Source organism: Liolophura sinensis, chromosome 6 (assembly GCF_032854445.1).
Source record: "Liolophura sinensis isolate JHLJ2023 chromosome 6, CUHK_Ljap_v2, whole genome shotgun sequence".
Taxonomy (NCBI): domain Eukaryota; kingdom Metazoa; phylum Mollusca; class Polyplacophora; order Chitonida; family Chitonidae; genus Liolophura; species Liolophura sinensis.
In genome coordinates, this window is record NC_088300.1 from 60357662 (window position 1) to 60374691 (window position 17030).

General features: G+C 38.9%; 1 protein-coding gene across 1 annotated transcript; it reads left to right on the forward strand.

Annotated features, from left to right (window-relative positions):
* The first annotated feature begins 4960 nt into the window (after window positions 1-4960).
* LOC135466425 (uncharacterized) lies at window positions 4961-11030 on the forward strand. The gene is made up of 5 exons (XM_064743882.1): window positions 4961-5078; window positions 5509-5695; window positions 6386-6510; window positions 7014-7194; window positions 10791-11030. Exons 1-5 carry the CDS (start codon window positions 4968-4970, stop codon window positions 10910-10912), a joined length of 726 nt encoding a protein of 241 aa, XP_064599952.1. The 5' UTR covers window positions 4961-4967; the 3' UTR covers window positions 10913-11030.
* Window positions 11031-17030: the final 6000 nt, after the last annotated feature.

Consider the following 17030-nt stretch of genomic DNA (forward strand, 5'->3'; position numbering starts at 1 on the left):
ATTAAAATTATGAAGAATTCTATATAGTAGTCTGATATATTATTTAAAATGGCTTTTAGTCTACATTCGTATGATACTGTTATACAACACTATACAATAATCATGTATTAAGCAGTTTTCCTCTTCAAGGGTAGTTCAGAAGTGAATTCAGAACTGACTAGCTGAAAATAAGAAACTGGGCTACTGAAGGAAAAGTAGTTTATTGAATCAAACTGACCGTTGTAAATTTATAGAAGGATTGAACACTTTCTGAGTTAAGGTCTCTTATTTAATACTATGTTATCCTGCAGAATTTTGTCACACTTGTTAACTTTGACAGACTGCTTTTGTGCTTGTTGATCTTGTTACAATCGTTGAAGTGTCCACCATTTTAAAAGTGCTGAGAACACACATAAACATGACATCATGAAGATGCATGAAGGTGTATTTGGATTTAGTTCTCCCTCAGGTCAGCTGGTCTTAACTTTTGAATGTATTAACAAATACCTCCTACAATGAGATATATGAGAATGTATCATGATATATGAAAATTATGTATTTATTTTATAAAACATTGTGTTATTCTGTGTCTTGACTATCAGCTGTATTTCTTTCACAGTGTATTTGAGATTGACATCCGTGAAAAACAAGTGAAAGAAATTTTTGTTCCTCTGAGCCCCGTTTCACAAAGCGCACGCAGCACTACGTTCACGTAACTGCCACGGCCATGTTATACCTACAATACTGGTCATCATGGAAATTAGGTGCACTTGTGAAATGGGGTCCTGCTCTCCCGTTTCATGGTATTATTACAGATTTATCCAATAACATAAAACCTTTGTGGATTCAAGAACTATAAGGTTTGCTCGTTGGGTAACATTTAGTCTTTTCTATTCTTTAATCCTCTCCAAACTGTGATCGACTGAAGGGGTAATGTACTAAATTGTTTCACATCTGTAGTTAGCTATAAAACTCGAGAAGATATCTAACTTTTCATGCCACTATGACCGGTATCAACATTTTCAGACGCTTAGCTGCAAAGGAAAATTTCCAAAACTACCAAATGTCGGTTTTGAACCCCCTTCTGTCAGGTCATCTATAATGTGTTTAGAAACTGTTTCACGATCTGTGATAAGTCATACATATTTCTACCTGCTCCCTATCTGAACTTTGACCCACCAGATAAGTTTGTATATACATAAAACAATTTTCATCTATTACTGGTTATAGTTCACCATTTATTTATCTCTATGTATTTTCTTTTTCTTGATCGTCTGTATTAAAACTCATATTTTTTCCTTAACCAAACATTAGTGCTGTTATTTGTTGAGATATGTTGTTCTAAACAGTTCACCTGCAGTTACTTAAAGTGTTCAAGGACACTATCCTTGACTTGTTTACAAACCAGTATCGCCCAGTGTGCGTGCTAATATATGATAATGTGTAAAACATTACACACAAGTGATCACGAGGGAATAATGCAATAACTGTATTGTTCTGTGGCTGGAATAACTGAAATGTAGAATCCTGCAAATTTTGGCGCAAATGAGACTCGCCCTCTGCAGGGAAAGGTTACGATTCATTGTAATTCGAAATCACGCTTTGAGTCAGCGTGAATTGTGTTCAAAATGTTACAGGCCCATGACAGTCTGTAATAAAAAGCAAATCTTGTATCAGGATTTCGTCTAACATGAAGTTCATGCTATCCTTCTGTACGAACCGACCTGGCAAATATAAAAGACTTGCATCATAGAGAGCAAGCGACAACTGTGCTATTCGGTAAATCGTCACATGCAAGCGCTCGAACACTGCCATTCCGTATTCAGGCTTTATTCTACCTGTTCATGCAAAGAGAAAAATGTGGTAAGTTGCATTCAATAGATGTCACTGGTTTAGAATTCATCAAAATGCTCTCTTATCATATCCAGCATAGAATCGCGTTAAAACAAAACGACGTAGAACTGCAATCAAATAAATTTATAAATTACGTGCAAGTGCGGCAGGGGTCAATATGTTTTTGCTGTAAAATTTTCCTGATCGTGGACTTGGAGCAGAGAACAGCCTGGTGTCAATTCTACACGTTCTAGATATAAGGTGTAATGATATACAGCTGTTTGCCTCTCTGACTATAAATTCTCAGCCGTCGAAGCTTGCACCCTAGCGGAACACCGTAAGAATTCGATCACAGACAACTTTTGAATTTGGCAACTTTTTTCAGAATTACCTCAAACCGCGTATTCAACGTTATTTTGTGGTGATGTTCACCAAGGTTGGCTCATAGCTACCTGCATGGAGATATATATTATATATATTTCACAATATGTGGCTTATAGTTGTTAAGCCAGCTCTTGAGATTTATCTGTTACAAAGAGTCAATCACCTCACAAAGTTAACAACAGCATTTTGTGTGCTGGTGCCTGTGTGGCTTTGGAAATAATCGCTTGATTTTGGGCATAAAACTCAATTCTAGGAACAAATTCCGTAAAATTTCCTTAAGAAAGTATAGATAGACAAAATCCTAGAAAGTAAGCTTATCAACAGTTATCGCAAAATGTTTGAAACAGTTTTAATAGTGTTATAATACGAGAGTTACAATTCTGCTTTGACACTGGATTTGTGATAATGTGCCGTTGACCCTCATTTATATCCGAGCGGATGTTGGCTTCTGTTGGAAGTCTGCTATCGTTCTGGGAACCTGGTTAACAGTTTCGCATCCATGTCATGCTACATGGCTCGGCTGCGGCTTTGAATGAGGAGGTTTGCATTTATCTGGTGAGGCGCGGTGGTTTATCCGGGTTCTGTGTCCAATCAAAGAAAGCAGTAAGCTGTTCAACTTTGAAATAAACTGGAAGTCCTGACATTTTGTGTGAATGTATATACCCTAACTTCGTTTATATTGTATGTTGCACAGTTCACAGTAGAAACATAGAGACACCAAACACTACGTCAGACTATATTTACTGTTAGTTTGTGTCACTATCAACACCCGGGCAACGATAACACTAACACAAGATCAAAGAAAGAAAATTTAATACATATAATTTGATTTTATTTATTTGATTGGTGTACTCAAGAATATTTCTCTTATACGACAGCGGCCAGCATTATGTTGGGAGGAAACTGGGCATTGCCCGGGGGGAAACCCACGACCATCCGCAGGTTGCTGTCAGTCCTTCCCACGTATGGCCGGAGCGGAAGCCAGCATGAGTTGAACTCATATCGACCGCATTGGTGAGAGACTTTTGGGTCATTACGCTGCGCTAGCGCGCAAACCAACTGAGCCACGGAAGCCCGCCTACATATAATTCAATAATCTAAACTAAATAGTACAACATATATACAGAGTATATAAAACAATGTAAACAACAACAAAATATAGTTCCTTAAGGAGATTAACACTTGGATTGAATTAAGTAAGTACATGATAACACTTGCATTGCAGTGAGAGTCAGCCGTACGCAAGACACACTGCCGAATGGTAATTGTATTAAACCTGTCTTCTCCCTTCCCTTAGAAACTGATTTGGTAAAGTCCCATGTCTATGTCGAGCGCTAAGAATTCAGTCCTGGGATCTTGTCACAAAGTGGCCTCTAGAGCAATGTCAGCTCCAGTGGAAATGGGATAGAAGCACGTCACAACACAAAGAGACAATGAGAAATAAAGGCTCAGAACAGAAGTCTCAAACACAAGAATAGTGAGAGGCGAAACGTTGACTCGATGTTCATACAATAAAAATAGAGTTTTCAGAATGACAGAGTCAGCTGGAACGAAGACCGACTAGCTGTCAATGACACATTCCTAATGTTTCACAAGGGACTTTCCCGACAAGCAAGACTGACGAGTTAGACTGCAAACTAACTGGGCTATATATAGGCTCGAACAACATGCTGCAATTCTCTAGTTTCTACCATTCATTGTTGATTCTCGAAATCAAGAGAGCCACACAGAGAAAGCATACACATTAACAGTGAGCATCCAGAAAGATCGGTCGGGTTAAATGTTCTCGAAAGCAGAGCAAGATTAACATGAAAATAAACCCAGATCTAGGTCAAACACTGACTCGGTTAGCATCAAGCCAAAAGAGTGCATTTACAATGCAGAATAATGAAATAAAGACAGTGTATTACAGACGCGCTCACAGCATATCTAAATAAAGGTCGCAGCTAAAATGTGTTCCTGTCGAGTTATCCATGTGACATTTAACGCTTGTGGTGTTTCGTAGCGTTTCAGTATATGTCGTAATGCACCATCCACCCTTCTTGTTATATAGCCACTTTACATCATATACTGGCATACCCAATTACCAATCATATATCTACCAATCACACATCCAATTTAGGTATGGTTGACAATAAACAAGGCTTGAAATCATTGGTAAATGAATCGTGATGGTTTTGATGGTTAAAGGTCATAGTAATTTCCCCGATATAAATCGACATATACCGAAGACAAGTTTAAAAGCCTAGAACCCCACGTGCCCTTCGACAAGGGCAGTGTAAGCGTTCTGTGATACGGCTCCAATTCGTCTGTATTTTGATTCTTTATCCGTGCTTCATAACGTTAGTTGGTGAGTATATATATGCATCCTTATTAAAAGCGACTGTGCTTTAAATACGATTCTGGCTCTACATGCTTTTCTTAACATTTTTGCGACTACATTTATCCATTTAACACTTCAAATATACAGAGCGGGGTTGATCTTTTCCTGTAGTATTTTCTAATATTAATCCAAAATTGTCAAAGGATTATCGAAATCATCATTCTGAGTAACAACGAACCTACAAGGGTATTTACTAGTATTCATACACAAATAGTGCAGAAAACAGATCATCGCCCCAGTCATCTATGTGACCACTCTCAATACAGTTTTAATGTTTTCAGTGAAAAGACAACGGCGCCAAGATGCCAAGAGCCAAGAGGAAGATGGATGTTTTCATATGAAGAATAATTACAATAAAATTTTTACATTTTAGAGAGAAAAGAACGCAATGAAGCCTTACCTTCCAGTTCTTGTTGTTGTCTGTTATCAACTAAGTGGCACAAATGGCCGTGAATTTCCCAGAGGCCAACTTTCCTCTGGCTCGGAAGACAGATTTGAGGTTAGTAACTAATGTGGTTTATAAACTATCCAGGAAATAACACTGTTGAGAAGCGAATATTACCATGCTTGTTAAATTGAGAAACAGGTTTGGAAACTACAATGATGTATTTAAGTTTTCTCTTTTCAAACTGGGTCCCGCTTGTTTACAACGTCAGTGGTAACGCACAGTATTTACTGTACAGTTTAACAGCTGTCAGATAAGCATTTACTTATGAATTATTATTCGTATATATACATGCTATAGAAACTTGATCCCTTTCTGTTAAAGTTTTAATCTATCGTCCCTTACCACGGCGGCTCAGCTGAGGTTTAAATTCTAATCAGGGGCGATGATGTAGACTCCGGTTTCTTTGCCCATAATCCTTACCGATGTCGCATTAGTGAAACGTTCTTGAACACCAATCAAATAAATAAACCTATATTTGTAGTATCTTCCTTATATGGAGGACGCCATATTGCGCATGACAGACACTGACAATAATGGTGCCATCAGTGATAATGAGATTCGAATGTTCCTGGCCACACCGGGTGTCCCCGTGTTCCTCCGAAACGCTCTGACAGAGGACAGTGTACAGGCCGCTGATACAAACCAGGACGGACAACTGGAGAGATACGGTAAGTGTTCATTTATCTTAGACAGTACGTAACTAAAGTGATATAGAGGTAGACAATTATCTGTTGCTCTCCACATCGGATTTCACGCAACTGACTTGAAATTTGTGCAAGAACTGCTTTCAAACCTCAAAATTTAGGCGGGTGGTGTTATAAGGTATGGCGATTTTGTCTGTCTGTCCGTCCGTTTGTCTGTGCGCCCGTACGTGCCTATGTACGGGAAAACAACTCCAACTGTTTTGCATGTATAGCTTAATTGATGCATGTCGCCCTGGTAACCAGATTGCTAATCTCCCTCCATGTGTACTATATACATGTAGATAAGCATGGTCCCGAGCTACAGCTCTGCAGGTGTTTTGTATAGGTAGTTTTAATTGTTGGTAGATACATAAATACAGAGAAAATGAAATGTGTCATTTTTCCTCGGTGGTTATGGTAACAGATTGCCAATTTCCCTACGTCTGTAATATGTAAATAGCAATGTATTATACTTCGGGCATATATATACCGTTACTCTAATTACGTTTGTTTAGCATTTAAGCAATGCCATGTTGTTAAATGAAAAGAATTGGTTAACATTTTATCAGGTCTATTCACTTTTGAGGTTCCATTAGAAAATTATAGCACATTAGTGTGTTTAAGTGCACGGCACAGGATATAAAGATTGTTAAACTCGCTTATATTTATTTGCAGAGCTACAGGTCATTTTAATGGGAGCATTTTCTCACATAACGTTTCCACCCATTTATGCCATCGTCAATGTTCTGACATTTGAAACCAGACAGATGGTCCAAAGAGGGGAAATAACTGTGCCCCAGGTAAATGTACGAGTAGCTTTTAAATGAGATACCTGTTTCTAGTGCGCATGACGAGTTTTTGCTCAAGTGGACTATATTAAAGCATTGTAATCATGGGCAGTCAAATACAAGACTGGATATTTCGTGGATTTTAAGTGAATCTTTGTGACATTCTTAGATTTTACATGTACTCGAGTAGAGTTTCATGTCGAAAACTTAGAAAAATGCACATAAAAAATTCATAGCGAGTTAAATACGGCGCTGTCGTCCAAGTCGATCTGTAATGTTGTGGAATTTACTTGCATAATAGATCCAGCGTTTGGTTTATTGCTGCACCACTCGGAAGAACGTATCTAGCTTATATCTGTTCTGTTGGAATTTTGGTTATTAACTCTTCTACTGATCTATGATTTTATTGGTGTTTATAATGACCTATTGAAGAATTTCTTTCTTGCGACAATGGTCTTAAGATTGACTAATTCTTGGGTTTTTTTTTTTTTTTTTTTTTTTTTTCATTCATTGAGACTCCAACGGAAATCGCCCAGACCGCACTTGACGTTCTGGACACCAACGACAACGGCAAGCTAAGCAGAGATGAAGCGGCTGAGTTCTATAGCGTAGTTGCCAGTCAGAACTTCTGGGAAGATTTAGTTAATACCGCTACTGCCCTTGACGCTGACAGAGATAACGAGCTAGATCTGCAAGGTACGATTTTGTTATTAAATACACGAAAGTTACCTCTGATAGGCCTACATGCAGTAAAGAAAAAAGATCACATATTGCATTTAAGGAAGGCCAATTTACACCGCAAAAACAAAGGTTAAGGTTTTTATTTCATCCCAAATGAGAGCAAAAAAGCTCCAGCAGTACGACAGAATAACAGTAATGAATTTCGGTGAAAAATGTAATCATTTCTATACGGCCGGACGGCGTTTATTTTATTTATTAATTTGTTTTGTTTTTTTGTTTTGTTTTTGTTTTTTTGGAGCCCTGGACATACCACTGGGCATTTATTCAGCTCTGCCAAAAGGCTTGTTCAAGGATTTACCTCCCTTGACGAAAAGGTATCGGTCTATTATCTTAGTATTAAAGCATATGGAAAATATTGTCGTTTACTTGGTCAGTTTGGCAATGCACAGAAGCAAATTGCAATGATTTTACAAGAAATTTTACCAGCGGATTAGCCACAGCTGATCACTGTGCTTATTTAAATTCCACCCTTCATCCCAAATGCTAACAGCATAGGAAAGTTGAAGTGATACCTTCCGTTAAGGGGGAATAATCCATGAAAATGGAAGTAATTTATGTATGACGAAAGGCCGGAATAGCTTCCATACATGAGCGAATGTTAAACATTCCGAAGAAACATCACTAAAGCTTTTTGCAAAGTTCTCTTAAAAGGTAATTAATTTGTTTGTAAATGTGATTTTTTTTTCATTAGGCCTAGATGGTAAACGGTTTTCTTCAACGCTATTAAATCGCTTCGTTAGAGAGTGACTTTAGGTATAACGAACGTAGGGTAAGAAATATTATATTTTACTCGGAAAATACAATTTAATATTTATCTGCGAAATATAAAGATTTTTATAAATCATCAGCCATCTTTTGGAAATCTCACCTCCACTGCGCCATATCATTTTATAAAAATATCTCAGTAAAGTGACCAACTCTATCTCACACTGATTAAGAAATAAGAAGACAATAATACAACTTCGCCAAAACATGAGTATTATTATTTTATGGAGATAATCAGATAATAGGTCCAGTGCATCCTCATTTATTGATTTTATTCATTTATTTGATTGGTGTTTTACGCCGTACTCAAGAATATTTCACTTATACGACGGCGGCCAGCATTATGGTGGGAGGATACCGGGCAAAGCCAGCGGGGAAACGCACGAGCATCCGCAGGTTACTGGAATACCTTCCCACGTACGCCTGGAGAGGAAGCCAGCATGAGCTAGACTTGAACTCACCTCGACCGCACCGGTGAGAGGTTCCTGGGTCCAACTGAGCCACGGAAGCCCCCTATCAGTTCTCCTGCCTAATATGATAAAAATGTGATAAATATAAAGATAGACCTATATACATGTATCCGAACAGAGGGGTTAATCCATTATTAGTAAGTGTTTGCTAGACACGAGTCAAAAATAGATGAATACGTCAAATCAGTTTTGTCAGCTTGATCCCCGTTTCCTTAATATAAAACAAAGGTGTAGGAATAGTAAGCCTTATTCGCTTACTTTCGCTTTAGTGAAATGCTTTTGAGAATGATGTAAACTATTGTTAATGTTACTAAGTGGGTTTAAGTTACATTGTGATGTGATCAATATAAATCAAGTTTGACTTTGATATGAGGGATGCATATAAACTACGGGGCAAAAGAAACGTATAACTTTTAAATGCAGTTTTTTCTATGGAAAAATAAGTTGAATAAGTTTGAACGTTGTGCGAATACGTTTGCACATAAGCACCCTGTGTACACGTCACTTTTTAACGAGATTCATTGAAATTGGTCTAAGACATCATGAAAAATCGGAAGAACAGAGTTTCGGGCCCTGCTGAAAATTCTCGATAATGACCGCCGTATAAATACCGATGTAGCACATGGTAAGGGTGCAATACCATAAAAAACATCTAAGAGATGCCGAGACTCACACAAGCAGAACGTGATAGAGCCACTGGTATGGCCGACATGGGGGCCAGCCAACACCACATTGCCAGAATATTCAATTGCAGTCAAGCCACCATCAGCTGACTGTTGGGTCGTTACTGCCTAACAGGCAGGACACAAGATCGTCCAAGATCGGGCAGGCCAAGTGTTACAGCGCCTGGTGAAGACCGGTACATCCGCACAATCCACCTGCGTAACCGGTTTGTGACGGCGACGTCAACGGCGGAAACGGCACTGGGACACCCCATCAGCAGACGCACAGTCTTACGACGACTCCGCGTGAGTGGTATCAGAGCCTATCGCCCCTTCCGTGGAATGGCATTGGCTCCTCTACACCGTCAAAACAGGCTGCGTTGGGCAAGAGTTGTACGTCGATGGCAGCGACGAGACTGGGAAAGGGTGCTGTTCACTGATGAAAGCCGATATAACCTCTTCAGAAATGATGGTCGAATTCGTGTGTATCGACGCAGGGGAGAGCGATTGGCACAAAACTGCATTCAGAATGTCCACCATTTTGGTGCTGGTGGGGTGCTTGTATGGGGCGGAATTCGTGGGCAGGTGAGAACAAGATTGGTCATCATCCAGGGAAATCTGACTGGCCAAAGATACCGAGATGAAATATTGGAACCTGTGGTGGTGCCATTCGTGCATCAACAGCAAAGGGGTATCCTTTTGCAGCAGGACAATGCACGACCTCATACCGCCAGAGTTGTACTAAATTATCTGGACACCGTTGATGTCAACGTACTGCCTTGGCCAGCACGATCGCCAGACATGAATCCCTTAGAGCATCAGTGGGATCATCTTGATCGACGTCTGAGACAACGCGTCCCTCCCCACAAAACAGGCAACAGCTCGAACAGGCTTTATTTGAGGAGTGGGACAGAATTCCTGATGACGTCATCCGGCGGCTGACGACTTCCATGAGGAGACGTATTTTGGCTTTAATTGATGCAATGGGTGCTCACACAAGCTACTAACGATCTGTCATATGACATGATAGGACATTAGGTACACCTTTTTAAGGGAGTCCCTTTATTTGCATTTGTGTAATTTTTCAGATTTACCCCATGCCTTGTTTACTCGGCCTGACAGCAGGTGTAATATCCATTTGGCTTTGAATTTTTGAACAGAACTTGGAAAATTGTTTATTGCAATATAATGCTTATCATGTTGATACTGTCTGTCTTTCTTTCTCTTTCTTGTGGTGCTGAACAAGGTTATACGTTTCTTTTGCCCGGTAGTTTATATATGTGCATTGGCAAATATAGCTACAACACAGTTCTGTCTTATCGCCAGTCAGTGTGTGCTGACAGCAGTATTACATTGATGTTGCACGATCTACATACACCACATGCGTAACTCCCGTTTTAAAAATTATTTTATTATTCGCTTATATGAAACTGATTTAAGTAGGCGCGGGTCTTTTGTTTATGAAAAAGGATCTGGAACCAACTGCAGCTCCAGTCAAAATTCGTTGGACTTGGGATTTAATCAGGGCAGCCATATCAGTGAAACTTAGAGTACGACCATGACTAAAGTAAACATCAATCAAATAGATTAATGGATTTCAAATATTTCCAGTGATATATTATATTGTATTCATCAAACTCTGTATCTGTTGCAGAAATTATCGCAGTGTACGAGGCACAAGTGGAGAGGTACGGACCCTTGAATGTGATGCAGCTTATCTTCTATGGACGACTGAGATCTATCTTGGGGCCAGTATCACTCGACATCCGCCAGTGATTGAGGTTGTAATTGTAAGTCTTTATTTGTTTATTGAGGATTTCCCACAGCTCTATAGCCACGAGTGGATCTCCTCAACAATAAAATCAACGTATATACATAAAATAACATAGACAACAAAGAGAACAAATGACATGTACATGTACAGAATAAAGTGATGGGAACAAAGAAAGATCAAAATCCAATCATTTTAATGCTGGGCTTGAATGGTGAATCTATTGGACATGATTATAAAATTATGTACAGATTTTAAGATCAATTGATTATTATTCACGCTTAGTTCAGGTGAGCCAAATAAGAGTATGGTACAAATGTTTTAGAACAACTAGTCAAATATACAGTAGGGTGAACTCCAGGAGATATAATTCTAAAGATACTTTTTAGCATGTGCTTTGTATGAGTGGCATAGTCAGGGCAGTCAAGGAAATAATGAGATGCATTTTCACATTTATGTTTACATTTACTACATGACTGACCGTCGATAGTGTTATATTTAAAGGGGTCACCGTGAAGAGCGCTCAGTCCCATTCTCATTCTACAGAGAACAATTGAGGGAAAGATGAATTATACACAGATGTTAGATCACGGTTAATACTGTCTTGAGAGTACAAAAAGTTCTTAATTTTTTCCAATGAAGAGTTTTGGATATGAACAGGCAATGAATTTCATTCTTTGGTAGTCTTGGCAAAGAAGGAAGAAGAGAAAATCTGAATTCGGCATTTAAATAATCGAAAGTGATGTCTATATCTAAGATTGTAGGCATTTGTTTCGCTGTTATACCTTTGAGTTGGTAAGGTCTTTAGGTATGAAGGAGAGAGCCCATTGACGATTTTATGATAAAACAGAATGCGCTTGGATCTACGCCGACTGTATAAGGGTTCCCATTTTAGTTCATTTAAAAGAGATTGATATAAAGTTCGACGTAAGCCCTCTGTACTTAACAATGCTGCTCGGCGTTGGACATTTTCCAATGAGTTGGATATTAAAACGCTGCAGTTGTCAAATAGAAAATCTCCGCATTCAATAGAAGACCAAGCCAAAGTACAGTGTGATCATACACTTTCTAGTTCACCTGTTCACCTGGCTCCACTAGTCATATCCATATTACTTTTCTTAACTATAGCTCTTACATGCTCATTCCATTTACCATAGTGTTGCAGAATAATTCAGAGATATTTATGGGGCTGAACGCTCTTCACATCTACGTCATCTAAATACAATCTCGGATGTGAGGGACTATTTTTCAATGATATTAAGAGATAAAAAGTTTTTGTAGCATTACATGAAACAAGCCATTGACTCGTTCAGTTGGACAGAAAATCACGATTAAGTTTAGCCTCAGATGTTGCTAAATCTAAAATTTCTGCAAATATCTTAATATTACATTCAATATTCCTACTGACAAAAATTAAGAAGAGAAGTGGACCCAATACAGAGCCTTGTGGGACACGAGCATATATTGGATAAGTTTCGGACTCTTTGCCGTTCAGGCCTTCTGTCACACAAATAATCTTTTAACGACGCAAGTAGAGGATCTTCAATACCCAAATGCTCTAACTTAAACAGGAGACCATCATGCCAGACTTTATCAAATACCTTACTGACATCTAAAAATAATAAACGGGTGTCATTTCCATTGTCGAGACTTTTGTATATGTCATGAACAATTTTTGTAAGCTGGTATACAGTCGAATCCCCACGTTTATATCCAGTTTCTGTGGTATAGAAAGATTATTTGACATACAATACTCACACAGATGTTATACACGACCTTCTCCAAGACCTTAGAAAGAGAGGGTTGATCGATAATTAGAAACGCCATGTCTATCTCCTTTTTTAAATACAGAGCAGACTTGAGAGACTGCTGCTGGAAAGACAGCTGTCTGTAAGGAATAATTAAAAAGATTCGTTAGGGAAACTGCAATACAATCAGCAGGATTTTTAAGCATGGAATTGTTTATACCATCAGTACCTGAGGCTTCCCGTGTATTCAGAATCTCAAGGAAATGTTTAATCTCATTTTCACAGGCCTGTTTACAACTGAGACGTGATTCTGTAACATACATAAAAGGTGGTAAGACAGGTACTGTGTGGTTAGGGGCCGACTGAGATGCGAAAAATTTACAGAATTCATTCGCCTTTTCAGCGTGATTTGACACGTTTTTGCCATTGACAGCAAGAGGAGGAACAGGCGGTTTTGCTTTCGATCCTAGTAGAGATTTCATTATCGACCAGTATGATGCAATCAGCACTCTTTTATTATGCTGTTCCACCTTTATCCATAACATCTCACTGACATTCCCTATATCCTTACGTCTAGTAATATTAAGAGATTCCTTGCAGTAAATTGTCAACCCTCCTCCGTACCCACCGTGCAATACCCACCACGATTAACAGTATCATCAGGAATATCACCACTAAGCCAGGTTTCGCTCACTCATATAACATCATAATTATATTCCATTGATAATAGTGGACATTTCGTCTAACTTAAAATAAGACGACAGCTGATCATCACCTTGGGTCAATAAACTCCGGGCATTAAAATGACAAATAATATAAATTGTGCTGATCTGGGGGTCCCGGGTGTCTATGTACGTCACCACACCTCATTAAGATTGCCATATATATAACTAATGAGAAATGCAGATTACATAATGTACTCAGAACAGAAAAATAAATATACCAGTAAGGGATTCAGTTCACAGGAATATAATTCGCAAGTTTTCAAATAATGTAAATAATTTTCGAAGATGTATACTCACACATATAACATATATAATTATGCCATGCACCAGTTGCCACTCTGTACTGACTTATGTTATCCATGATGTACCGGTAATAAACAAAGAGATAGCGAGTGAAAGCACATGCACTAAAACCTTCACGTAAATACCCAGTTCCTCAGACAAACACATAATGAACTTTTTCATGATTATTAAATGTATCTGTAACTGTTTATCCAAAATACCATTATTTCTTGACGAAATTAACCGATATGATCCAACTGATTGTTCCCTTACAAAACAAAGTAACACAAAATAAGAACATAATACTATACAGAGCATGAGTTAGGTGAATACCTAAAGTATGGCATAACAAAGGGAGGATTAATTTACTATGAGGATGTAAAATCAAATTAAATTAGACCATCAATTCCTGCGGAGAGAACCTAGAGAGAAGAAACTCATCTTCATCCAAAGTTGATAAAAGAGATTGATAAATATGACAGGTGTAGTATTTACATTCAGTTTAGATGATCCTGACATGAAGACACATTAAGATGCCTGCCTGACGCCGGAGCTTTCTACCAAAAGAGTGATCCATTTTAAAGTTCACTGGTCAAATTGGGCACGATTATATAATATAATAACAAATATTATATTGAGCAGTATATACCCAGAGCAAGGTTCCCAAATAGATTTTTTGTTTAGCTTTTGCACTACAAAAGTCATACGGAAAGTATATTTAAACTTTTTTAAAAAATCGACAGAGATTGGTAAGTGCACAGTAATTATGTGTACACCATGTGATCCAAGCAACCATGCCACAGCAGTGGCAAATCGTATAAGTCAAGCAAAAAATTTGTGATATACATGTATGTTCATTTGCAACAAATGAAAAACCTGTATGCCAAATGGCTTGTGGACCCAATTAATGTTCCATAAGTGACAGTGTTAACGTTTAGTGCTGTAACTCTAACCCAAAAATTCTATGACCAATAAGCATTGGCGCCTACCTTGCCCAACATGTGAGAAAATAGCCGTAAAAATCTTGACATACTCTGGCTGTCAAAATAGGTACCTGCTTATGCTAGCAACTACATGGGAGGTTACCTAGCGACATCATTCGGAGTCTCATCACTACCTTGTACCATCTCGCCAAGAATTTCAAACTTCTTGGCGCAAGGATGTGACACTGTATACCGATAATAAATGACTACTTCACTGAGTATAACAATAACACAATTGTCACAGAGATGAGAATGGGTGGCCAGAAAATCTCGGCTGCGACTCATCACAATGCTAATGTCAGACACGGTGCTTTTGTGGTTGCTCTGCTGCTGAAACCTTTATACTTCCACCATTTTCGGAGCCATTGTTGTAGAAGTCCGGTCTATGGCGTTCCTGTGGAAGTTTATGTGTTCTGACATGAAGTTTTTCGGGAATAAGCTGCCTTCCACCAAGAGACACATCTATATGTTGGTCACATGTAGCAAAGTTTGTCAGTTACTTGTAAAAGTCTTATGGTTTACTCCGGCCAATCCGGTTTGCTCCACAGGTGAAAATGACCACTGCAAAAAAAACTTTTGAATCTAGGAGTCGAAAAAGCACTCTATACCATCCGTCAACCATAGTTGACGTTCCGGGTAAATAATCGCAAGATCAGTTTCCAAAAGAACTGAGGAACTGAGAAAGTCGTGATATTAGTACGAAATCAGCAAAGACTGATGCCAAGAGAAGCAGGCAAGAGTTTTTAGTGATGATAGAAAGACGCAAAGATTGTTCTAAGGTACAAACAATGAGAAAAGACGCAAATAATGTTCTAGGGCACAAACAAAGAGATAAATTGTCGATAATCACAATATCTCATTGTGCTTTGATTGCAACTGATCATTTATACAACGTGGCGATCAAATTCAGCACAATGAATACACGACCTTCAGCCCCAGGTTATGTGGAATTAGACACTGTTATGAAGCAGAGCCCCTGAGATCCTAAACACAACGTTCATATTTACTTACAACAGCATTAACTACGTACTTATTTCTAAAAATTTCAGAAACTTAGAGCGAAGCCGTTTGGTGGAATATCCTTTACACATGTATTAGTGGGTACAGTAATAACTTGTGATGTTGAATGAAATCATCACAACAAGTGCTACAAAGCGAGATATTTACACGCCATATGCAGAGCCCTTTGGTATAATACTGTCCAAGTAAGGATAATTTACGATGTCAAAATTGAAACGATCCAGGTAAGACGTATCTGGGGTCTGGAGATTTCATGTGAGATTATGCATCGATATACGGTCCGGTGAATCGAGTTATCAGATCGAGTCTGATAAAGTTTACTCTTTAACAACGATCGCATTCATACGAGAACAGGTATAGGTCTGCCAAAAGGGGGTGGGGTGTGGGGAGGTTCCCATTTGTATCCATCGGAACTAACTATATACTGTCGATAAATTGCCTCCCCGAATTTCACACAAATGTTATTAATATGAAATTCAAGCAACGCTATGAACAACAACGGGACAAACATCCCGTGAATGCCAACACCTGTGTGTCGTGGAACTGAAGACGGCTTTGTTGCCTTTGACGTTAATCGACTGGTGACCGCTTTTACGTTTTTATTTATTTGATTGGTGTTTTACTCCTTTCTCAAGAATACTTCACTTAAACGTCGGATACCACCATTATGATATGAGAAAACCTGACAGAGCGCGGGTAAACCCCTCACGACCATGCGTAGGGGGTTTACATATTGACATATTGCAAATGACATCACTGCATTGTTTACATTATTGGGCTAAGGTAATGCATGGTGCTCCTGTATGTGACCGTGGTGCGTTTTGAGCTGGTACATGTATGGGATGTGAACGTGGTGCGTTTTGAGCTGGTAAATGTATGGGATGTGAACGTGGTGCGTTTTGAGCTGGTACATGTATGGGATGTGAACGTGGTGCGTTTTGAGCTGGTACATGTATGGGATGTGAATGTGGTGCGTTTTGAGCTGGTACATGTATGGGATGTGAACGTGGTGCGCAGGCGTGCTAAACCCCTCGGCCACGGAGGCTGCTGGACACTTTGAGGACAGTGCAGGCAACATGGCCAACCGATCTGAGGGCTCGGTATATGTAATTCTGTACTATACAGGACAAACATGAACTGCCAAACCACATAAACGTGATGGGGACGTCTAATAATCCAAAGGGAACGCATCTGACCAGAACCAACTTCCATTCGCAAACTTACGCGATTATCCTTTCACTACATGTACATGTGTCTTCATGTGCAACCACTGTTTACAAAGACGTGAATTTTTCTTGAGGTCTAGAATATTGAAAACTCTTTTTTTTAATCTTGAGCGTTTAGACAATGTGCGATTAGTTGTCA